General features: G+C 34.5%; 1 protein-coding gene and 1 long non-coding RNA gene across 4 annotated transcripts in view; one reads left to right on the plus strand and one right to left on the minus strand.

The window, feature by feature from the left end:
* LOC136029481 (uncharacterized) overlaps positions 1 to 14,876 on the plus strand; it is a 45,717-nt gene extending 30,841 nt beyond the window's left edge. Inside the window, exons 2-3 of one of the 2 annotated variants that reach the window (XR_010618057.1) lie at positions 261 to 365; positions 7,292 to 14,876. This is a non-coding gene — a long non-coding RNA (uncharacterized LOC136029481). Of the gene's footprint in view, positions 1 to 249; positions 366 to 7,291 lie in introns of those variants that run through there. The other variant, XR_010618056.1, reaches the window with a different exon arrangement.
* LOC136029480 (growth hormone-inducible transmembrane protein-like) overlaps positions 5,456 to 24,376 on the minus strand; it is a 30,430-nt gene continuing 11,509 nt past the window's right edge. For both annotated transcript variants that reach the window (XM_065707908.1, XM_065707909.1), the window contains exons 2-8: positions 22,866 to 23,080; positions 18,633 to 18,744; positions 15,702 to 15,843; positions 14,264 to 14,439; positions 10,049 to 10,170; positions 8,228 to 8,399; positions 5,456 to 5,662 (exon numbers count right to left, since the gene is read on the minus strand). In XM_065707908.1, coding sequence (XP_065563980.1) covers positions 5,578 to 5,662; positions 8,228 to 8,399; positions 10,049 to 10,170; positions 14,264 to 14,439; positions 15,702 to 15,843; positions 18,633 to 18,744; positions 22,866 to 23,073 — 1,017 coding nt within the window. In that variant the 5' untranslated portion in view covers positions 23,074 to 23,080 and the 3' untranslated portion in view covers positions 5,456 to 5,577. The remainder of the gene's footprint in view (positions 5,663 to 8,227; positions 8,400 to 10,048; positions 10,171 to 14,263; positions 14,440 to 15,701; positions 15,844 to 18,632; positions 18,745 to 22,865; positions 23,081 to 24,376) is intronic.

Consider the following 24,376-nt stretch of genomic DNA (forward strand, 5'->3'; position numbering starts at 1 on the left):
TAGTATATAGTTTACGCTGCTGAAGGATATGAAGAATGATAAGTAAAGGGCCATGCTTAAAAAAGAATTGAATTTATCTCGTTGTCTGTGTTCGTCTGTATTTTTATTTTCTTTCATTTTTCTCTTTTCGTTCTTATCTGCTTACTTTTTTCGTATTTTTTATTACTTACTTAAAAACCCCTACTCATCAATCTCTGAGTTCCTAGCCCTAAATTTATTATAATTGGTTCAGTTTTCTTGTCATACATCTTTTGTTGCAGAAATTCTACAAGAACATACTGCCGCACTGTCAGCGTTTGAAAGTTCAAAAAGGTCTGACTTTTTTCCGCTCCGTCATCCCAGCCCGCCTCCAAGTGGGAATATGGGTGAGTAATATTTTTGATTTTCTAGTATTTTCTAAATTGGTGGTGGCTGCGGTGGAAGTCGTAATAGGTTGAGTGAGTTGGACGGGAGAACCTTGAACTTATCGCAGATTCTTTCATGCATTGATAGAGAGGAAGAAAACACATTTGATTATTTTACTAATAATTTGCCCACGAACAAATACCTTTCTCTTGGAATGATTGTGACTAAATCAACAAAGAAGTGTCGGAGAACGGCATTTCTAAATTGTTGTGAATTTATGAGTAGTTTAGAAAACATTTCAACACTCCTTCCCGACCATAAGATTGATGTATTTGGTGTATGTGAAACGTTTTTAAATGAGGAATCTACTGAGCAAGCTCATTATGGGTATAAGTCGTTGTTATAAAATAGGATAGGTAGACAGAGAGGAGGGTTAGCTTTTTTTGTAACTGATAGTATACCTGTAAGAGTAGTGAATGAGTGTGATCACCTTTATGAAGAAATGTCATTTGAATTTTGCTACTGAGCTAAGTTTAAGTCCTTAGAAGTGTTATGTTGTGCCCTATATAGGCCACCAAGTTCGGCTGCTAAACAATTTGTAGAAATGTTTGATGAGCTTAACTCGCTGATGACCCAAAGAAAATGTAATTTAATGATGATGGGTGACTTCAAAATTGATATTAGTAATGTACATAAAGATGTGAATTCAATGCTTTCAAATAATGTTGCCGTTGACTTTGTAACGAGTTGTATGTCCACGGGTTTGCTTCCGACATGCCAGATCCCGACGAGAATCACGGAGTCATAAGCGTCATTGATTGACAATATTTTACAAATTTTGAGACACTGGGTTGTAACGTTATAGTTGAAGATACTTCTGACCATTTTATGATCCTGTGCGACCTTCAAACCGACCACCTCCCTTTACACCCTCTTCTTTGAGGACAAGAATGCTTGACGCTGCTTCGATTGATAAGCTGAAAAGTTTACTGCCCCAAGTCGACCGATCTCCCTGCTTAGAATGTGACGACGTGGTCATAGCTACTCAGTACTTCATCGACCAGTTCGAAATAGTACTTAATAAGGCATGTCCTTTATCAAGCCAGCAAGCTAGGCGCTATTTTTAACCGAAGAAAACATGAATTAAGGCCGCTGTTCTTCTATCCATACCAAAAATAACCTCTTCAGGAAATAAGTGGCAGATCCTACACATGAAAATCAGGCCAAACTTTGGCAGTACAGAAATTGTCTGACAAAGCTACTGCGACAAGCCAAGCAGTCATACTATCTTGTTAAGTTTCAAAATGCTGAAGGGTCCCTAAAAAAGACTTGTTTGATTATTAAGGAAAGCATTGGAAAAAAGAAACTGAAAACTCTTCCGGAATAGATATCATTACCAAGACAAGAAAATTGTTAAAGGAAAGCAAAATGTTGTTGGTGTCCTAAACGAGCACTTAGCAAATATTGGTCAGGTTTCATCGCTTGAGGCTTCAACTCGAAGTTTACTCGATTCAGCATATTCTACTTCCATGCCGCCTCCATCGGATTGCTCCTTTTTCCTAACGCCGGTGTCAGCGGAGAAATTACTGCAAATTATATACCAACTGAAGAATGGGACGTCAGAAGGTATGGATAGCTCGTCGACAAGTCTATTAAAACGGATAATACCAAATGTTACAGTATTTTTAGTTCATATTATCAACTTATGTTTTTCAAGTGGACGTTTCCCAACTTGCTACACGTCTGCACGTGTTTCGGCTTCTCATGAGGGTGATGACGTGAAAGATCAAACAAACTACAGGTCAATCTCGATCCTAGATTCATTCGCAAAAGTAACTGAACGATATCTTTTCAACTGCATAGTTTTTTGATAAGAGGGAAAGTTTTAATGACCTTTAGTTTGGGTTTAGGAAAGGTTACAGCGCTGAACATGCAATTCTGACACTCGCACAGTTTATAGAATGAATGAATGAATGACTGTATTTAAAGCCATTTTTCAGGCCGTATACATACATATATAACAACAAACAAACTAAATTATGTAACAATCGACTTTCGAATAACAATACCCTTCCGGACAAAATTTGCCACTGCTACTATATTTATTTTCGACGTCGACTTCAAAGTTCCAAGAAGGGGCTCACGACTATCCACTCCAAGAAAGCTCCCTCTTAGCTCATTTAGCCCCTGACACCTGAAAAGAAAATGGTCTAGCCCATCAAGATCACCGCAAATTGGACAAGTATACCGCATTTCCGGGTGACACCTATTTTTCCAAATACTGTGAAGAGGGAGACAGTTTGCTCGCACCTGCATCCAAGACCTCAGGGATTCTTTTGGAATCCCTAATTTAAAATATAACTCTTCACCATAATTTTCTTTCACCTTATAGTAAGAACTTAAGCTTTCCGACTGGCTAAGGTCATTCCACCATTTCTGAATTTCTTGGTCTTGATGGAACTCCGGATAAAAAAGATTTTCCGGCTACTATATTTATCGATACAAAAAAAGCGTTTGTACTATTTGTCATGCAATTTCGCTTTGTAAACTGGAAAATTATGGTATACACGGACCTGTAAATTCTCTGATTGAATCATATTTAACTGGTCAAGTCGGTGATCTTCAAGGGTCCATACTTGGACCTCTACTCTTTCTTATTTTGTTAACGACATCAACAGGACGTAGGGAGATCTCGAGCCAAACGTCCTATTTGCTGACGATACGGGCTGCACAGTCTGCAGTGCTGATGTAACGTCGCTCAAGAAGAATATGTTGGCAGCTTTTGAGAGGATGTAAACTTGGTTTAGTGCAAATAAATTATCATAAACTACCTAAAATTATCTTAACCACTACAAGGAGTCTAGTTCATTTGTTAATAGATATATCTACCTATTATCCGTCCATGCAGCATTGCTTTGGCAGTAGAACCAAGGTAGATAATTTATTTACCTGTTTATTTATCTATTTATCTATATATACCTGTTTAATTTATCTATATGTCAAAAACAAAGTACATGATTTTCCCTCGTACTGGCCAGTCAGTAACTGAACTTAGTAGACTATCCATTAATTATTCTACATATTTAGAGCGTGTATGTACTATGAGATACTTAGGTGTGCTAGTTGATCAGAATATGAGTAGGAAGAAACACATTGCTAAATTGCGGCTGAAGTTTTCATGCAAGGAGATCGGTAAATTTTGTCCTAGTCTATTCTTATCTGAGTTATTGTCCTCTGATTTTCCTGAATACATTTAAAACTCATATAAAACCACTTCAAATACAAAAAAACTACGTATCACTAAAGCACTACGTATCCTAAAACTTTCAAGCCCTCCCCTATATGCCTACCATCAAAATCACTAATTAAAAGTATATTTTTTCCTTAATATAATACCTGTGGAATTATTATTATATTTTCATGAAATCAATTCAATTCAATTTATTTTTAACCCATCTTGTACGAAAAGTGGATGAGACGCCCTTAAGATGGAGTAATAAGAGAAAAAATACAAAAAAAAATAAAAAAGCTAAAATAAATAAAAATTATTGGGAAAAAAATTTCCAATCATTGGATTGGAAATCAGAAATCCTAGTGTCCTTTTTAAGATTTAAAATGATCGGAGAGCAACGAAACCAACTCCCCCCTAACCCCCCAGAGTCTGGAGGCAAGGGTTGTAAGTTATGCCCTGGGAGGTTATAAGCTTTTTGTCGAAGGGGTCGTTGTGTAAACTCCCGACAAATCTTATTTGGTTGGAAGCGTATAATTCTATTTCCCTTTTAAGAGTCAAAGTTGATGTAATTGTAAGATAGTCATTCTGTTCACAAAGTCCAAAGAGCATTTGATAATGGCTTAAGGTTGGCAAAACCCTCCAGAGCCCAGGCGCAAGAGATTTAAGTTCTAAGAGAACAATTTTGTTCAGTATTATTGAAAGGTTCAGAAATTACGTCTTCGGTGATGTCAACCTCCTCACAATCCTCATGCCTCATGCCATGCCTTTAAGTTAGGCAATTCGTTTATTGCTGACATATAGCATTTGTTATTGAGAAAGGTATGCATGTTTGAGCTTCATTTTCCAAAAAAACTAAGGGAATGTAGTTGAGGATTTTAGAGAATGTTGAGGAAAGTGCTGAACAAAATTCAAACAAGTTGTATGCATACGGATTGTCAAAAGGGCGTAACTCATGAATGACTTAATGCAGTAGTTTGGAACTTTCAGGAAATGACAAGGGAGATGATCAGAATGGGGAATGTTTGTATGCTACCGCTGCTACTACAATTACTGCTACCACTGCTACCCATTTACAATATTGATCGAAAATATGAACTAAATCAAAAGACGGTACGTGCTTGCACGCTCAATATTCTCAAATATATGTCTCAAGAACTTACATTCAAGAAAATGTTTAATATTTTCCAAAATAGACATGTAGATTTATTTTGAATAAATCCAATTGATAACTTAAGATTGAAAAAGTACAACGTAAATTTAAAAATTTAGATATATTTTATATTGTATTTTTTTTTTAAATGATTTTAAGGTTTGGTCAAATGCACGCATTGGTTTTAAGTTCAAGTCTTTTTTTCTCCTGATTTATGGAAAATTAATTCAGTTTACAAAACATTTGAAGGGTTAAAAAGATTTTTGCTAAGCAACGAATTGTCAAACTTTATATCAATTTTGTGTACCCTATACGCTTTTGTACATTTTTGGTGATCTATTCGAGCATAACTTTTTTTTAATTTCAAGTTCCTGTAATATCCATTACGTTTTTTGTTTCTTCTGGTTCATGAAAGGTTGACCCATTTTCTTCCAAAGGTGTAGAAAAAATAATCACCGAACAATGAAGTGTTAAAATTGATAACATTCTAGTGTATACCCATCTGTGCATTTTTTGCGACCCTTTGTGGCCGAATAATAAAACCATAAATTAACAGCCACTCTACATTGGGATTTATGATTTTCCAAAAATTGGTATTTTCCGAAATTCCAATTTTCTCCGAATATTTCTCGAGCTATGGGTTAGTCCTAGTCTGACTGAAATCAATATTTTGATTAATGTTACTCCTACGTCTATTTTACTCCATGATACAACAAAGACGGTAAAACTGCTAGGCAAGACAATTTATTTATCCAACTCGAAAGACAGTATTGGCGAATATATACTGAACTAAAGCGCAACTAATTTATAAAATTGAAAAGTCAATTAAAATACAGTAAACTTCTTTTTCTCACTTTCTTCTGTTACCCTGGCCAGCTAAAATGGTAGCAATTCTTATAAATATATTGATAGTATCCAGATAGATAGAAATGGACCTGCAAGTAGAATGCAAAATTATTAGCAGAATAACAAAGCCCCTGACTTATTACAGCTGAGTTAAGTTCTTGCAGGAGTTAAATCGTCGCTGTTACATCTAAAATCCCTGTCTGGCATCTTCAAACATATGTGGTAATTAGCAAAAAGCGTTTGCTAAGATGTTCAGACTGGGGGATCAGAAGGATAATGTAGATCAGAAGGGTTGAAGTACGATTAAGCATATATTGTCCTCTTTATCCTCCCTTTGGATGATTTGTACTATTCATGCACAATCCAGCTATCCAGCCGGATTGTTACCTTTTTCCACCCCATTCAAGAACGTCCTACTTTTAGTTTGGTCCCAGATCGACAGCCAAAATCCTTTTTTGTGACCTTTTCCCAGCCCAATCAAGAACGTCCTACTTTTGGTTTGATCCCAGATCAATGGCCGAAATCTTTTCTTGTGACTTTTTTCCACCCCGTTCAAGAACGTCCTACTTTTGGTTTGGTCCCAGATTGATGGCCAAAATCCTTTCTTGTGACTTTTTCCACCCCATTCAAGAACGTCCTACTTTTGGCTTGGTCCTAGATTAATGGCCAAAACCCTTTCTTGTGACCTTTTACCACCCCATTCAAGAACGTCCCACTTTTGGTTTGGTCCCAGAGTGATGGCCAAAATCCTTTCTTGTGACCCCCCCCCCCCCCAATTCAAGAACGTCCTAATTTTGGTTTGATCCCAGCTCGATGGCCAAAAAAACACAATTTTTGGCAACCTGTCCTCTTACATCCATAAAAAGTGGCATAACCATCTTAGCCTTTCTTTCACTATAACTTCAGAAAACGGGATCAAACTTATGTTTCTTGTACGTATTTCTATTTGATATGAAGTCATTCAAGCGAGTATCTAAGATAATCCACAGACAGTTTTTTGAAGAACATCTAGCATTTCTTCCTCAACTGTTTTGCTACTTTATTTCCAGCTTTCTATCTGTCGCTACAATTCATTCTTTTTTTATACTCTCTAGGATAGGTTGAAGAAAGTCGATGATGCTTAACTCAAATCAACCAAGTCTTGCAGCTTTTCGTAAGTTTACTTTATGAAAATCTCTTACAGCTAAAGCACCAATGAAAACTGAACAAGTCAGGAATCTCTGCAGGGTAGTCTAATTTAAGTTTTTGATAAGACAACCCCTTCAGAATCTCGCCCCCGAGTCGGTTTGATACTACCCATCCTGGCTGAGTTACTCAATCCCTGGTTGCCGTATTTTCAAAATGAAATTGTAAACATATGTGTTATGGATCATAAATGCTTGGGTATTATCTGCAAGTCAAGTCACTATTTGAATGTGTAAGTCTACGATGTAGCTAGGAACTCTTGTCCGCATCCAAGGTAACCAGGCGACTGCACGAGCAGAAGAGCATCTCGACTAGAGTTCTTTCAAGCAGAAATGAACAAAAGGATGTTTCACTTAATATAAATACAAATCCTGAATGAACGGTTTAGCTAAAAAAATAAAATAAAAAGAATGACCAAATCGGTTCAGATTATTTTGTTCTAAAACTTTTATTAACTATTGTTTTATTAGATACTTTTGAAAGCTATTTTTGGAAGATCGACGACTTTTTATGCTAAAAATATCCTTCGACAGACAATCCAGCTGTAGCAGCTTCGATGACTAAGCCATGTCTAGTGCCCTGCCCTAGCAACAATTCCCAAAATCGCTTCTGAGGGAAGTATTGATGCCTTTTACCGAATGGTATAGCCTACTAAGCACTGGAGAGAAAGAGAAATCCAGGAAGTTCTGTCATGATGTTGTCAGAGAAGAAGCCCCAAGTCAGCCAACCCAGTGGGCTGGAAAGTAAGTGCATATCATTTTTGAAGGTTTGTATTCTTCTTTCTCCCCTCACCATTTTCAATACTGCCTGATGTAAAACCACTTGAGGCAATTAGAAAATGACAGAATATCTAAAAAAGACTATTATATTGTAATAAAATAGAGTAATGGAAAAGTAATGAAATAAATGTAAAGAAATACTATTATATAACGTAATAAAATATCTATTGCTAGATATTTTATTCCACAAATTTGTCAAAAACAAAAAGACTTAAAGGAGAAAATCTTGGTTTCACTATGATCAGTTGAAATTATGTTCTTCTAAGTAGCTTTAGACATCCTCAATGCTTGTGATATACAACGATCTTAATCCATGTAACAACTTGCCTTAACTGACAAAAAAAAAAAAAAAAAATCCATAACAATTCAGTAAAGTTCCGTTTACGTTAAATTTCTCTTTACCTTGCGTTGTTTGGTATCCATAAAAAGAAAAATTAAATTCTACTGGAACAAAATAATTAGACCTTCCAAGAAAAATTTAAACAGATTATATTTTTCTTGGTTGCAAAGGACAAAGCTAGGCAGAATCCCTGCCTGGAGTATTTGCATCTTCTTACTTGTTCTCCCTCAACAGTTAAAAACGACACACATCAAAACGATTTACTACCTAAGTATTTGTTCATCGCGTCAAGCAAGAGCAGTCATAAAACTTAAAAACACGAATTATATCAAAAAAAGGAAAAAACTTACGCATTCACAGGGTCAAAACGGGTCAAGCCGTAATTTGGATAAGTTTCTGCAGCCCTAATGATCCTCTGGGTGTCATAGAGCAAAAATCCGGAGAAAAGGACAAGTCCACCATAGAGAGATAGTGAATACAGTCCAGCACCCAACGCTGTTGTTGGGGGAAGGAACATACTTCCTATAATATAAGTAACAATGATTTCAAAACCTCATAGCAACAGAAATAATTTATTTATAATTCTATAAATGACAAGGAGAGTGGGATAATAAAGTATAAAATAGAGAAAGAAAATAAAATAAAAACAAAACAATGAACAACAGAAAAAAAACATGGGGAAAAAGCATGAAATAGCTCACACTTCAAAACAGCAGACTCGAACAGCCCCTGATGAAGCAAGACCAGCTATGTTGTAATATCTGGGGCCTCAGCCCAATTTTTTGCTGTTTTACACAGGCAAATACAGTAAAGGCCTCAAACACCAAAAACACGCTGCAGGGCACTCAGATTTTTAGAAGAATTTGAAACAGAACAGATAAAAATAAAATTAGAGTGGCCAGAATAAATTTAGTAAAAATTTATTTACGTTTTATTTCTATATTTAATCCTGTTAGCAACAATTTTTAAATGCCCAATCTGGAGCTTAAGGGTTCTGTTTACTGGGAAAATGTTTTGGTATGTTCTTTTCCTACTTTTCGAAGGTTTTACCATATTAACCAAAACCGTGGACTTTGGTATCATTTTATAGCTGAGATTTGGTTCTACCCATCTCCCAAATTAAATTTTGACATTTAGTGTACAGGGATTTTTTAAATAAAAATATGAAGACAGTTGGTTCAAAATCATTAGAAAAAGAATTATTTTCTTATTTTGTTTCAGCAAGTTTGGATACTTCCCTATGAAAAAATCTAAGCAATATCATACTTTTGGCTTAGTGCAAGGATACATCTGAGACAAATGGATTCAACGAAATGGATATATTTTCCTTTTGGTATAAACTATAGGTGCAGGCTTATCACAAATATGCTTGTTTCGGAGGGAACATATACCTTAAGCTTAGCATCGTAAACCGTGCACTAGTAAAATGACAGTAAATTATTTTGTAATAGATAATCAGAGCCATCCAGAAGAATAACCGGAAGATATAGCAAAGTTTATACAACTGAGTGGCAACCCTGAACATTAAAAGAGAGTAACTCCCATAAATCAACTTTCACAGAAAGCCTTAGCGGAGAGAGAAGAAGCAAAAAAATTAAGAGACAAAAAAACCCTTCCAGGTACGACTAACTAGAAGAATATCATCCACGCAAGTTACGTATTTTTTATACATTCGACTATTTTATATCTGTTCTTAAAGTGTGACCGATTTTCCTCAACAAAGGGTGAAGAACGACTTCTTTTTTCTTGAGGAAGAGGGTAGATATTGGGGAGCATTATTTCCTATTTTCTTATTTTTTGCGCCTCAAGAACTGCGCCTTAAGGACTAACCCTTTTGGACACTGGTGTTGGAAAATGGGTCGCTCTGAAACAGTTTGCAAGATCGTTGAACATCAATAAGAACATACTACTCACGAATTTCAATAACAAATATCAGTAAAATTGATACTGACTGGCAAAACTTTTGATTGTATTACTTCTTTATAAACTGCCCCTAAATTCTTGACGGACAAAGGACAGTGAAAGCGAAATTTGATTTTTTTTTTTTTTTTTTTTTTTTTTTTTTTTTAGTTGATTTTGTGAAACGCAAACTACTATATGTCTACACTTCAAAAATTGCAGATGAATACGGTCCAAGATTATTAGTAAAATAAATAAACCCGATGACTTACCAAGGGAAGCTGCAAAGACAACACCCAGCCCTATAGCCAGAGGGCCACCCATTGTAAGAAATTTTTCGTTAGGAGCACAAACAGCAACTGTGGTCAAACCTCCAACAACTCCTGCAGTATAACTAATAAAAACAAATTATTAGTTTAGTTTATCCTTGCGATAGTAAAAATAAATATATTAGAAAAAGGTGGGCTTAAACCATGAAGTATGGACAAAAGAAATATAAATTCAGAAATGTCTAAACCTAATACAAAGCCTAACTGAAATCATAATTTGAACTACTTTTCATAATCTTCAAGCGTTAATTCGTAGTTTAAGAACACGAAAATTAAAGGAGGAAAAAGCTCAGAGTGGTCTTAGTTAAGTCAAAACTGAAGGTTGCATAAAAGCTCAAGTTTTGAAAAAAAAATTAGAATCGATTATTGGCAAAAGAATATTATTATAAAATAAAATTTTTTGGAAACTGGAATAACTGTTTTAATACTTAAACATTTTATATAAAAAAATATGATTCTCTTCCTACTGAACGCCTTTCACTGACGCATCAACTCTATAAGGAAACAGAATTATTTGATGACAAGTTTTAAACTAAAAAAAAAAAAAAATTATTTAACTGAGAACTTCAATCCGGTGAAAAAAATAAATATAAAATCGATCCAACAAATACTTTTTTAAAAATGAAATTACTTGATAACAACAAGAATAACAAGTTTCTTCCCTCTAATTTACTTCTAACGTTTAAACAGTAGATTTTGAAGAGGTTTCTTTTTATAAGAAGTATTCATGGACACTAATGTGCAAAAGAGCCTGGATACAATAGGGGCTTAAAATTTTGCAGTTAACGCGCATATTTCAAGTTCATACCTAAGATTCATAGGCCACCAATCCAACGTAGCTTGTCTAGCTTGAAAGTACAACACCTACCAAACCAAAAGTTTGAAAGAGGTTATATGCAGCACCAACAAAATTAAAGTGTCAGGGGAGTATTTACCCTTCAACTAAGGCGATATCTATAGAAGCTTAATAAGTTTCATGTTAGCCTATAAGAAAATGGAGGCTATGAAAAGACTTAGAACAATAAAATTATTATTAAAGATAATAGCGTTGCTGCTACTGTCATATTGTTTCATTTTTCACGAATGTCGGACTAGCGTTTTCATAGGAAAACGGCTCAAAATTGGTGTTACCTCTGGAAAATAGCAGAAATCACATATTTGCAACTAGATGTCTTTTTTAGTCAGGCTTTGCAGTAGTATGTTGTAGATGTACCAATACAATGGAATAAACACAAATCCCGATAGTTTTAATGTAAGAGTCTAGAACTTCGGTTACCTAGCCCTCAGTTGAACCAATCAGGTTTTTCATAGGATTTTCTGATTCGTTGAAAAATTCTACAAAAATTTTGATTGGCTTAAATTAGCGCCAGATAAATCTCAGCATTAGTAAAAATTTATTGTGAGTGCGGCATTAGGTATGCAGCATACGTCAGTATCACCTACATTTTTGCCATTAATGTAAACGTCCTAAGCAAGATATATCCCATTTCATTTCGATTTTAAAATCATTATTCAGGGCAACTATACTTAAAGACTCTACTGAACTCCTAATGAAAGGAGGGGAGCCATCCTTTGGATCGAAACCGATACTACTCCTAAATAGTACACCATTCAATTGAACAAAAAAAACAAATAACTGATCAAAGAGGTTGTTAAAAACTCGTGAAAAACTAAAACCAAAGAACTTACTAAAATAAAAACTTCTAAAAATAATGAACTTACTAAAAATCACATACTAAAAAATACGGTCAAAGATCTTCGAGAGTAGCAAAAGGTTGAAAGGGGGTATATGTATATGTATAAAGGGTATTGGGTATGAGGTAGAAAGTATGTATATGGAGTATAAGTATGAAATTCGAGCATCAGAGAAGTATATAACAATCAGCATTCTACAAAATTCTGGCAATTTTGATGGATGTTTGATAAGTTGGCTGTTTTTATACAAAAAAATTGGGACTATCAATAAATACTGAAAAAGTAGCAATTATAAACAACATTATCGCTGCTGCAATATCATGAAACTAGCCATTTTGCTCAGAAAATCATTCCAATTGGCTAAAAAATTGTGTTACTATTGGAAGATAGCATCAGCCCCATATTAGAGCACAGCATACGTTCTATGTAATGATTGGTTATGTCTTTCCTATTAATTTGAATAACATATTTTTTATTTAGGTTTTACTCAATTATTATGCAGGTTAAAGGCTCCATTCATCCCCTGGGTTGGTGAGAGGAAAGGAGCCGTCTTCTGAAAGAAATACTGATGCTACTTTTAAACAAGACACCAGCAATGATAAACAACAGTAACTGATTTTTAATTAAGCTTTCGCAAGAAATGGTCTAAGAGCATCGGCAGCTAGCCGAAGACCGAGGGAAAAGGACCTTCACTACTACTATTACTACTACTAACAACTCCCTGCATCACCAAGCCACCTGAGGCCAACACAGCCCACGCTCCATCCCAGTACATTCAAAGCCTCCTTTTTTACAACTCCCAAGAAGTTCAGATTTTCCTTAAATCTCTCTTTACAGCATCCTTTCCCCCATTTGAGGATAACCTATTTTTTGTTTAGCCGATGGTTGGGTATTACATTGGTTCCAACGACTTTTGAAGTTTGACACTTACTAAGATAAGATCTCCTTACTAAGACCTTCCATCTCCTGTCCCGAATACGGCTTTTTAGGATTCAGCATGCAAAAATTTTGTTCTTTGAGCATAATAAATCGACTTAACATCGACACTCATTATTATCTAGATGAATTTATACGTTTAATCTATCTTACCTAAAAAAAATTAAGCCCCCATTTAAAAAAAAAATTAAGCAACCAAATAAATATTCCTTGAATATATTTGAAGATCTGCCAAATTACTTTTAAAGAGCAGGCTACACGACATTTCTTGTTTTTTTTTATGTAATTTATTACCCACCCCCAGTCCCACACTCAACTACTATCAACAAAATCAGCACACAAAGCGTCATCTATATCTTTTTAATAGTTTTCTATTGTAGATGCTACGCAACAATCTTTCGGTTGTTTTGTGCATAATTGGACCTCTTTTACTGTTGTTTTTACAGAAAAAAGATAATTAAAAAAAAAATCAACATCTAGTTGATCCATGAAAGTACCCCAAGTCCCTAGATAAAAAAAAACCATTGTAACATTTTAATAACATTTCTAGGAACTCGAATTGGCAAGAGTTAGGTTTAAGGCATGTAAAAAATGAGGTGAATTGCTTATGAACGCAAACCTTCATTTTAGGAGTCAGAGTCAGAATTCTAAAGCACTGAGCCAAAGATTTAACTTGTTCGATTTTATACAGTTTTAGTCTTGGAGTATATAAGTCAAAATCAAGTATGAATCCAATCTAAAAGCTGTACCGTATGAATCCAATCTAAAAGTTGTACCTAATTTAAAAAAAGCTTTCTCTTTTCCATTTTATATATTTTTTATACAAGAGCAATAGATATAAAGGCACAAAACAGAGGTTTTACTTAATCAGTATCATCATTCCAAATGTTCGGGATTTTAACATGTGTAACTCTAAACAGTATGGGGATGCAATGCAATTTCATCTTGTTTTAATCGTTCTGGACTTCTGTTTTCTTTCTTTAACTTATAACTTCAATTTCCTAATAAAGAAACCAAGTTATACATTCAACTTCAAATCTTAGACTCGATCCAGTAACGATCCCTTATCAGTGATTAAGATAGATTAAAAGTTTTGTTCAGCGTTGCCCATCTACTTGAACCCTATTCTCGAGAGAATCATTTGCTTGCCGCCATATTTCTGATTCCTTGAAATTAAGTTTGAATAGACCAATAAAGCCTCATTTTCAGCTGGGCAAAAGACCAGCGGGATGGGATATAGGTACTCAAGACAGCTAAGGGAATGCGGAACATGTTACACAAATACAAACCATAAAATGAAAACACTAATTTATCTATTAGCAATGATTACTCCTTATTTTTTTTATAAAAACTTTTCGCAGCCCTTGACAATACAATTGAGCAGATGTATTTTGCTGAGTATTTTAGGTCCGCTACCAGAACAATAGCTTGGGCATAAATAGTCACACACTTAAACACTTACTAATACTTTCAGGGATCAGTTAAATTTAAAATTCTTGGACAAAGTTATCAATTAATAAAAATTACCAAGCAGCACGAAGGAGAAGAGGACCTCCAAGAAGAGTGAGGGGAGCAAAAACTGCACCAATAGTTGAGCTGTGTAAGATCCACGCCAACTGTTTCTTACCCAATCCTTCTTCATAGGGTAGACTTCGTACAATCATACCTGTACCAATCATCAAGGCCAATGATCCAAGCATTGACTAAAAGAGATTTTCATGCATTGTAGAATAATCAATTATAAAGAAAAAATGATTAAAGAAATAACAGAAAACAAGAATCGAAAATTTTCTGTTCCTTTCGTTTTTCAAAATATTTACAAAGATATCCAATTTGGACATGCGGTTCAAGGCTCATTAATAGACTTCACATAGCAAACCCTACTATTGCTTTGCTAAACTTACAGAAAAAGACAACCAAAAGATTTCAAACCAAGCTTGAAAACAACTCCTTTTACACCAGTTATATTATACAGTGTTATGGCTCTTCTTCTTAACATTTGTTACAAGTGCCTGTGTTCTTCTTTATTTTTATGTTAATTGAATTGTTTTTTGTCTTAGAAAGTATATAGTAAGTATAATTGATATATATCATTGACATATAATTGATATATATTGAAAGTATAAATATATATACTCTTTTTCTCTTTTTTTTTGTAGTGCTCCGTCAATTTTGTTGTAGGAAGACGGAAAATTAATAAATAATAATAATAAACACAAAGATACTAATGAGACGAGGCATTGGGTACTGACAGAAATGGCTGAAATATCTGACCGTCCAAATTGCGTGGCTTAAAGCAAAAAGTGCGGCCCCGAAATGGGGCTAACTAGGATACTAGCTTTGATTTACACACAATCTTGATCAAGACCCAGTCACTTGATCACTTTTTGTAGATGTCCTGATAGTAAGAATTGCTGATAAAAAGAAAGAATTTGCTGAATTCACCCTTTACTGAATATAAGAAAAGGCGAGGATTGAACCCCAGACACATCATTTATGCTTTTTTAATCCGTGTTAGTAAGTCAGGATGTTTGGGGAAAAACAAAATAAAAAATTACCTGGAACAAATGTTACCACTCGTAATCCATATGAGAGGCAAATATCTAAGTAATACAAATAAAATACTAATTCAACAGCAACACATTTTGTTCGTTTTTTCGATCTAAGTTCAACAGTTCAACACCTTTCAGTCTGACCTAGTAAAAGGCACACTAAAGAAAATGGAGCCCAGGTACACAATGCTGTATCCAGGATTTTTGTTCAGGCGCGGGGGGGGGTAACAAAAAAACTTTTAAGAACTGATCAGAAAAATTTTCACATGCATTTTTGTTACTTTTTGACGAGTCAGATAAAATTCTAGGGGGGGGGGGGTTAAAACCTGATACGTCACCCCTCCCTGGATACGGCCTTACCAGTACATAATTTTAGCATACTTTGAAAAGAAGTGTGAGAAAGAATGTCCTACCACCCATGTGTTAGAAAGCATAAAGTTCATAACCATCCTTGATCGAAAAAATGCTGCGGCACTGGCTGCAGTTAAAGCGATCGATCCTCCAAAATACATATATGTTGATCGAACCCTTTCCTTGACATAATCTGGCCATACTCTGAAAAAGAAAGAAGTGAATGAAAATTATCTCTGATGAAGAACCGATACAAACCTAGAAGGAACTTTTAGTTGAGCAAGGGCCTAGGTCCAAGGAGACGTTGATTATATGAATTAAGAGCGGCAGAAACAAAACAAATGTTCTTTCCTCACAAAAATCGGAAGATAGCGCTTATGTTCTCGATCACCTTAAAAAATCAGCTAAAACATGATGCATTACTTATGTTTTTTCATAAAACAAACTATAGTTAATTTTAGCATCCTTTCTGCTCTCTCTCATTGGCAGCCAGGCTTGTAAAAATCCATTTTTTTTTCGATTTTCTAATATATTCGTATCATTTTCCAGATTCGACGCTCAAAATCTAACAGACAAAACAGCTGAAAACTTTCGCATTAGCTTTTGATCACTGAGTAATATCATCAAGTATATTAATTATCTCAGGAACGTTAAATTCATGTTCCAAACTTCGATTTGGTTGAAAGAAATGGCACAATCTGTTTTTATATCCCTTTACTCGGCGGAGAAGATATAAGTCCACTTTTAAAAGCAAGTCTAACTATTTCAGCTATTAGGTGACCTCTGCTAGTAACATAAGAAAAAATACAATCATGATCTGTCTTTATAGATCATAGTCTGTCTTTATTGGTTATTTTTATGTGGACATAGTCTGTCTTTATTTGGAGTACAGAATGTGCAGCCACGTTCAGAATCAACAATTTACCCCATAAGACATAACTTTTAAGGAAGGAAATGCAAAAACGTTAAATAATTAATTTAAAGAGTTATATACACCTGTAGTGCCTTGGGTTCAGTCTGATTTAAACCCTTTTGTGGCGTGTTCAAGAGTGTGGAATACCCTGTCAGCTGTCACATGAGGCTACCATTCCTTTGGCAAATATCAAACTTCTGAAGGTTGAGTCTTTAAACTTTAGGTTAAACGTATAAACACTGAAAGATGATTTGATTTAATACAGTGTTATTCTTTTATTTAGCTTGGCTATATTGACTCTTTCTTTTTTCTTTTTTTATATGTGTAAGGATTGATTTTCTGAAATAGGTTCCATTTTGTAGTGAGCTGGTTATTAATAGATGATTTTACATACTTTATTTTCGAGCTGGTTATTTTATTTTATTTTTTTTTTGCCAGATCCCTGGAGTCCTGCATTGTCTGGCTTTGATTCATTAATGTTGATAAATGGCATTAGATTGGTCTTTTTCTTTTTTATTATCTGAACTATTTTATTCTTCTCTTTCTCCGACTTTCCGGGTTATGGAGCCCGCTGAAGGAGGGGAGGTGTCTATTTTCGTGTTTTTGCTGTTGTACGTATATTTTTAATAAACAAACTTGGGCCTTAAGGGGGGGGCATCTGGATTTTAGGTAGCCTACGTATAGGCCGGGCACATAGCATCACAAAAACAAATGCGCCAAGATCGAGGAATGTAAAGTTAAAAGATAAAAGCAGATTCTGAAAAGAAAAAAGGCAATTCTGAAAGACAAGCAAATATTCAAAAAAAAAAGACAGAAAATTTGTTGTTTTAAACTGTAGAGCCTGAGCCTTTTAGTTTACTTTTTTTTACTCGAAAAGTTATTCTACTGGAGTTACTTACTTTCTCTCTATGAGTACACATTCCTCTATTACACGAAATACATTGTTATAATAAACAACTTGCATTTCAAAGAATTGAAAATAAGTAGCCTATATTATCCTATTTGTTTTTTTCTTTTAAGGCTTTTGCATATAAGGTGTGGAAAGCTCAAATTGGCCGCAGTAATTCAAAAGACATTATGTGACTCTTTATTGCAAAATGTTACAGCTCGTTCTCTCAGAACCAACAAATCCTTTCAGTTGGTTCAACCCCCATGTAATCTATGTTATCTGATTTTCAAGATATTCAGATTTTTTTCTAGAAGTGCCTTATATTCTCTTTTATTATGTAAGATTTCCTTCTTTTTTGCATTTACAGAGTGATTTCATACAACCCTAAAAACAACCTTTGTTAATCTCGCATTCTTACAATCATATCAGGACGACATCAGGAATATGTGTCAAAATAAAAGGGAATTCAAGAAAGGAGGGTTATTTAGCAAAACAAAAATTAATACGTAAATTTCGTTTTAATTATTCATTTGCGGAGAGCCAAAATCAAACATGCATTAATTCAAAAACGTTCAGAAATTAAATAAAAAAAAAACAAGTTTTTTCAACCAAAAGTAAGGAGCGACATTAAAACTTAAAACGAACAGAAATTACTCCGTGTATGAAAGTGATTGTTCCCTCCTTAACGCCCCGCTCTTTACGCTAAAGTTGTTTACTGTTTTATAAAGTAGAATTGAGAGAAAGAGTCAGTTGTTTACTGTTTTATAAAGTAGAAATGAAAGAAAGTCAAACTTTAGCGTAAAGAGCGGGGTATTGAGGAGGGAACAGCCCTTTCATACACGGAGTAATTTCTGTTCGTTTTAAGTTTTAATGTCGCTCCTTACTTCAGTTAAAAAACTTGTTTTTTTTATTTAATGACTTACAAGCCCTAAGGAAGAATCATATCTATATCCATTCATAAAGACTTTTGTGACTTTACAAAACGAACTTTTATCACTCCACTAAAATTAGACATTTCTAACAGCTTGAAAAAATTAGAGAAACCAGCTTTTTAAAACTCTTTAGCCAGTTCAGGCATTTAGTTTCAAAATATTGCCGATTTTGTAACATTTCAAAAATTAATTTTAGCTTTAAACAAAATAAAATTGCACATAGATATAAGTAAGAAATAAAGACAGAAAAATAAATTACAAGGAACGGTCAACTGCTCCAAGTTGTGAAGACATGCCAAGTCCATAGTAGCAAAGAGCTCCAAGTCCCAAAGCAGAAGCGCCTGCTACGGATGCTTTCCCAATATTGAATGCTGAAAATATACAAGCTATTAGATATAGTTCTGTATTTTTATCTGTAACGCAAACATTTTAAAACCAACACGACTACACAAGAAGGGAGGAGGAAAAGACTTAGGGATTCATCTGAAGGACTCTCCTCTCTATAAAATCGAAAGATAGTGGCATTAAAATTGCAATACTTCCTAATTTATACCCCAACCCTACAATTTTTTTTATTTGTGGTGCCAGGCAGCTTTAAATTTATGGTATGACATGCCACTAGTCGACAGCTTCTTTTTGTTTTCTCTCTAGAGTTGTTCTTACAAAACATTCTATTTAAAAAGTCAACGGGTGGTTTTTCAGTAACAAATTCTTTGTGAGACCGATTTGAACGAAAATACAGCGTTTAACAAGGCTGTCCATCAAGTACTGAGTGAGTGGACATCTACTCTTGAAGATAGTCCGACCTTACCGTGTTTGTGCCTCTTTGCCGTATAGGCTTTGCAAATAGCAGTACAAGCAGAGATAGATTGTAATAGGGAGGGTAGCGGATGTGCTTGTAGATGACGAATGCTCTGAAAGCTTAACCCTGTCATGCAGATTAATTCCTATCAGTGTTAGAATTCATCAATGGGAGGCCGAATTGGAAATTGACCATATTTCAGTTAAGAGCTGATATGTGGATTAGTTTCTCTTAGTTGTCCATCTTCTCTCCATCAATACTGGTTCTACAACTTTAGCAATTCATCATGATATCAGAGATAGATTCCATGTGCAAAAAAAATTAAAAATAAAAAACTGATCTTTCCTTAACGAAAAGTAAATGTGTCTTATTCTGCGTATTTTTCAAATCCGACTAATCTATGAGTAGTACTGATCGTGCATCGGGTCCATTCCAAAAATGTCTCGTATGCAGTAGACTTGAGATTAAAATACATTTTCATTTTCATGTGTTTTTTCTCATTAATAATTCTCATTTTTATTATTTGTTGTCAAGTATGTAATCTCATTCCAAATATTTTGCAATTTCTAACAATGGTGATGAGCTGGGAGATCAATCCTAACTAACCCAAAGTAGAGCTGATCAAATCTAGGGAACATTCCAAAATCCTTTCCCATTGAAGCTAACATAGACTGCGTTCTTATTTTAACTCCAAGTATTTCCTGATTAACTCTTCCTGACTATCATTTTGATAAGAAACAGACATTGAAGTGCATTGCACGGCATCAATTGGAATTCTTCTTCTTGTTATTGTTTGGTTATTTAGAGACACTAATGCACAATCTTCACGCAACTCCAGGCCCAGCAGCAATTGAGATAGAACTGCGAGTACAACAGAGACGAATCCCACTGTGCCAGCACAGGGTTCGCGATATATCATGCCTTCTGGACGGCGTAGAATATTACCAAGTAACTTAAAGCAGCATCTTTTGATCTTAAGGGATAGCTATTTCTCTTCTTACTTCATAACTAGAAATCCTATTTGATCTGTATATACGGGAGATGTTTCAAACGTAGGATTAATCAACACTCAACTATCACAGACATCTTAATAAATAATTGCTCTATGATTCGTTGGCTGATGCGTTTTAGAGTTAATCCAAGAGAGCCTGAAATTGCTTATAGCAGTTGAAAACAATACAAAATCTCAAAGGGAAATAAGAAAAACAAGCATAAAAATACCAGCTCAAAAACTAGTATATCGTAGTATCAATTTTTACATGTCCAGCTTTCTTCTTAATAGTTTTTCAATTTATTTTCTGGAATTTGTTATCCCATTTTTCATAATCATTAAATGCCCATTCTGGGACACGTTACTCACAAGAGGGATTAGGTACACTCCCCCTCCCCCAATATATTCCATCATAGTTTTAAATAATTGAAATTGAGCAATTACGGTATGCAGCTCGAGAGTTTTCCTACTGTTTCGCTGGTTTTACTGCAATTTTTACCGTCATGGTACCAAATAAACAGCCAGTCGGTAAATTTGTCCCCTCCGAAAATATTGGCTATTGAAGTTTTTCCTGCCAGTACATGTGATTTCCAAAAAACAGCTTATGCCACTAAGCAACTAATACCCAGCATTTCATTTAAACAGGAATGTTTGTCCGAGTTATCCTGATTAAGAGACTCTAATTCTTCAAAGGTTTGCTAGCTATAAACTCAAAATTATTCCTAAGCTTCTGAAATGTTTGAAATACTCACAGTAACTTGAAGATAAAATGGAAGGCAAGCTATAGTATCGAAGATGTTAATGATGTTTCCTCCTCCTCAAAGATTGGTCCAGTGCGCACCTTTATACACACAGCAACAGTTACAAGAAGGCATCCCTATTTATAGACACGATCACGACAGGAGGGGATGGTGGGCATTAAAAACGGGAAATGTGCATTTTATTTCCCTTATTCTTTGAGCAGTCTCTTTAGATTAATATTAGGGTGTTGGGCCATCCCCTTCTCTCTATCCTCTCTTGTGCTAATTCTATGACCTACTTAGAGCAAGCGTTAATTTGACAATTTTATTATATTTTTCTATGACACATTTATTATTGTATTTTTGTTAATCTATTTAACTATATTTTTGTAAATTTTATTTCAGTAGCTTCACCTTATTTAAATTTTGGTCATTCTAACACATACTTTTCAAGTGGATTTTCCTTAGTTTTTGCATGGATTTTTCAGACTGCTCTAATAAAATCCTCTCATCTTACTTCCAACTGTTCTAATTAAATTCGTTTTTCGAACTGTTCTAATTAAATCCTCTAATCTCTAATTAAATCCTTCATTAGATTCATCACATTCTAAATAACACACATTACATTCAAAATAAAAAGCAATTTCCTTTGTGTTTTCGTTTTTTGTTAAAATTCATTGTTCCATCTCAATACGGATGCACGTTCAATGTAAAATGAAATATAACTTAAAAACTTTTGTGCAAAAAAGGCATGCTCCCGAAATCAGTATTTCAGAAGAAAATTTTACAAAGCTTGCTCAACTCATATTTTGAAGTTTTGGTATCAAAGGAATTAACTGACAATTGGATTCAATAATTATAATGATCTTTCTATATAATAGTTCATTATCTCTGTTAGAACTGTAGCCCTATCACAATCGTTTGGCCTCATACTGCTGAGACGCAAAGCTATTCTCTGTCAAATGAGATTATGTTTGTCTCATTATACGGTAGAATATATTAAAATTCAGACAAATTTTATAAGCTTCGACCTATTTTTGTCTCAAACCTGGGAGATCAGGTTCCAACTTTCAGAGAATGTTTTATTGAGTGGGAGTGGACTTATAATATGGGGGAGAGGGCAAAACATTTTTTCTCCAAGTCTCACCAAAGAGTGCATACAATAGGGACTTCAATTTTCTTTTTTCTCTTTTCTTTTGAGCTGAAATTTTAATAGTATGTAGGCGTTCATAGAAGATACGAATGTACGAAAAAAAAACACTTAAGTTTCTGTTTAGTTTATAAGGGAACGCTTCTTTGTAATCGACAGTCTATTGGTTTTGTACAATAAAATCATTTCCTGGTCTTGACATTTGCGTTTTTTTTTTTTGTCTTTTTTATTCCTGTTATTCGACAGTCTCTACTCCTAGTATAGTTATAATCTAAAACTGAGGATTGATACAAAAAAAGGCAGGCATTTTTTCATTATTGTTTCGGTAAAAGTTATTTGATTAAGTCTTTTCTAAAATGTACTTTATTAATTTTCCAATGCTCAAGCACAAAAAAAAACATCTAAAAAAATTGTAAACGTTTTAGCCACCAGCTTTAAAATGGAAACCACTAATGATTTTTTTTTCTGCTGTTTATTTTATGGAGTTGATAAAAGTAGTCTCTGAACAGTGCACATATGGAATAATCAAGGACTTAATTCAACAAAATACTACTACTTTCTCCAGAAGGTGCCAGTCATGATTTTTTCCTTGAAAGTCTCATTTTTTTACATAATGACTATGGACCACTCCCATTTTTTGATGAGAGGTCTCTTCTGATTTGACCTTTTCATGAAGTAAACTAGGTTATTCAATTCATTTGGATCAGTTCATTTGGATCAGTTCATTTCAGACTCAGTCAGAGGGATATTTTTAACTGCTGCATATGAAATAATCATGACACAGCAGACTTGGTGGGATAGAATAATACCTGTTTCTCCAGCAGGGGCCATGATTGTTTCCTTGAAGGTTCTTCCTTTTGCAGCCCTTCTTGTGAGAGCACTTCTATAGTTATTTCCGAGTGATCTTTGCTGTTGACCAGATTCATATAAGCTTTTACCATTTCGAATACATGTCCTCACAGAGATCCCTGATTGAATAAGTCGCTGACCACTTAACGCTTTTGAAAGTATTGACATGGTTAATCTATAAAAGAAAAAGCGTTTATTTGAAGAATTTTGACAGAAGAGACTAGTCAGACATTCCATGGTCAGGGTACAAACTTGGTCTTACCAAAAAATACAGTACATTCTTAATCATATAATTAAACCACAATATCCTTGCAGTTAAAGGGTATCTCTTTTTGGTAATTCTCGTCTTTTTATAATTTAGAACAGAAAGTGTTAAATAGGTGAAAGGGAATCGCAGACGATGTGAGCTAAACTAGCTAATATGTTACAAGAAATAGCAATACGCAATAAGAAAAAAAGAAATTAAAGTGCAATATAATACAGTAAGTACACAAAAAAAATATATGCTACATGTATATAATGATCCTTAATCTGTTATAAAACACTTCCAATTTGACTACCATGAGCTACAGGATTAGAGATGAGATGGTTACCCAGCAAACAAAATCAGAATTCTTCTCTATGATTAGTAAAAAAGAAATCCCCAGTCGTCTTAAAAACTTCAGTTCAATATAATATTACAAGCTGTTAGGTTCCCTAAAAATGTAATATTCTTTTCCTAAAGAATTAGACATACAAGACAATGTAGGTTTACCTGACTACATGCAGAGGGGGATAAAAAAAAATCCCAAAGATCTATTAAATGCATACCCTAAAGTAATCTGAAAAATTGTGGTCTAAAAACAAGACATTTCAGTATCTTCAACTCTCCTCCCAGAAAACATGTATTTCTTTTCATTTTTCTTTAATGTGAAAACCTTCAGGGGTCTGCTTTGATCTTATTTTGGCAATATCATGATTGCCCATAAATTGGAGATGTGTGATACTATGGCAGCTCAAGAAACTTGTGAGGTTTTTGTAGGGAAGGTCTTCAGAGTGAATCATCAGGCTCAAGAACAGCAAATCTCTCATGTCAGGATTCAGGTTAGTATTCCGTGAAATCTTGCAAGATGGTTCAACTCTCAATAGTCAAGTGGTTCAGAGATTTTAATATAGAGTTGCAGATACTAGAGTTTCTCTTAATTTTATAGTAAAGAATATTTTTCTCTCTTGATGAAAATATAGAAGAGGATTAACATTTTTACTTTTGGAAGAGTTCTTCTTCTAAGTACCTCTCTGAAGGCCTGAGAGTTCATCTAAGGTTAATTAGACCTTTCAAGGAGTTAATCGACAACTTGTCTGCTATCTCATTATCAAGCTTTTAGGTAGTTCTAGGAGGTCCTTTTGGTAGATCTTTTAAGGTACATTTTACCTAACTATGTCTACTTGAAGGGAATACACAGATAGTTCTAAAATCTCTGTTTTTACACCC

This window comes from Artemia franciscana, chromosome 7 (genome assembly GCF_032884065.1).
Source record: "Artemia franciscana chromosome 7, ASM3288406v1, whole genome shotgun sequence".
Classification (NCBI taxonomy): Eukaryota; Metazoa; Arthropoda; class Branchiopoda; order Anostraca; family Artemiidae; genus Artemia; species Artemia franciscana.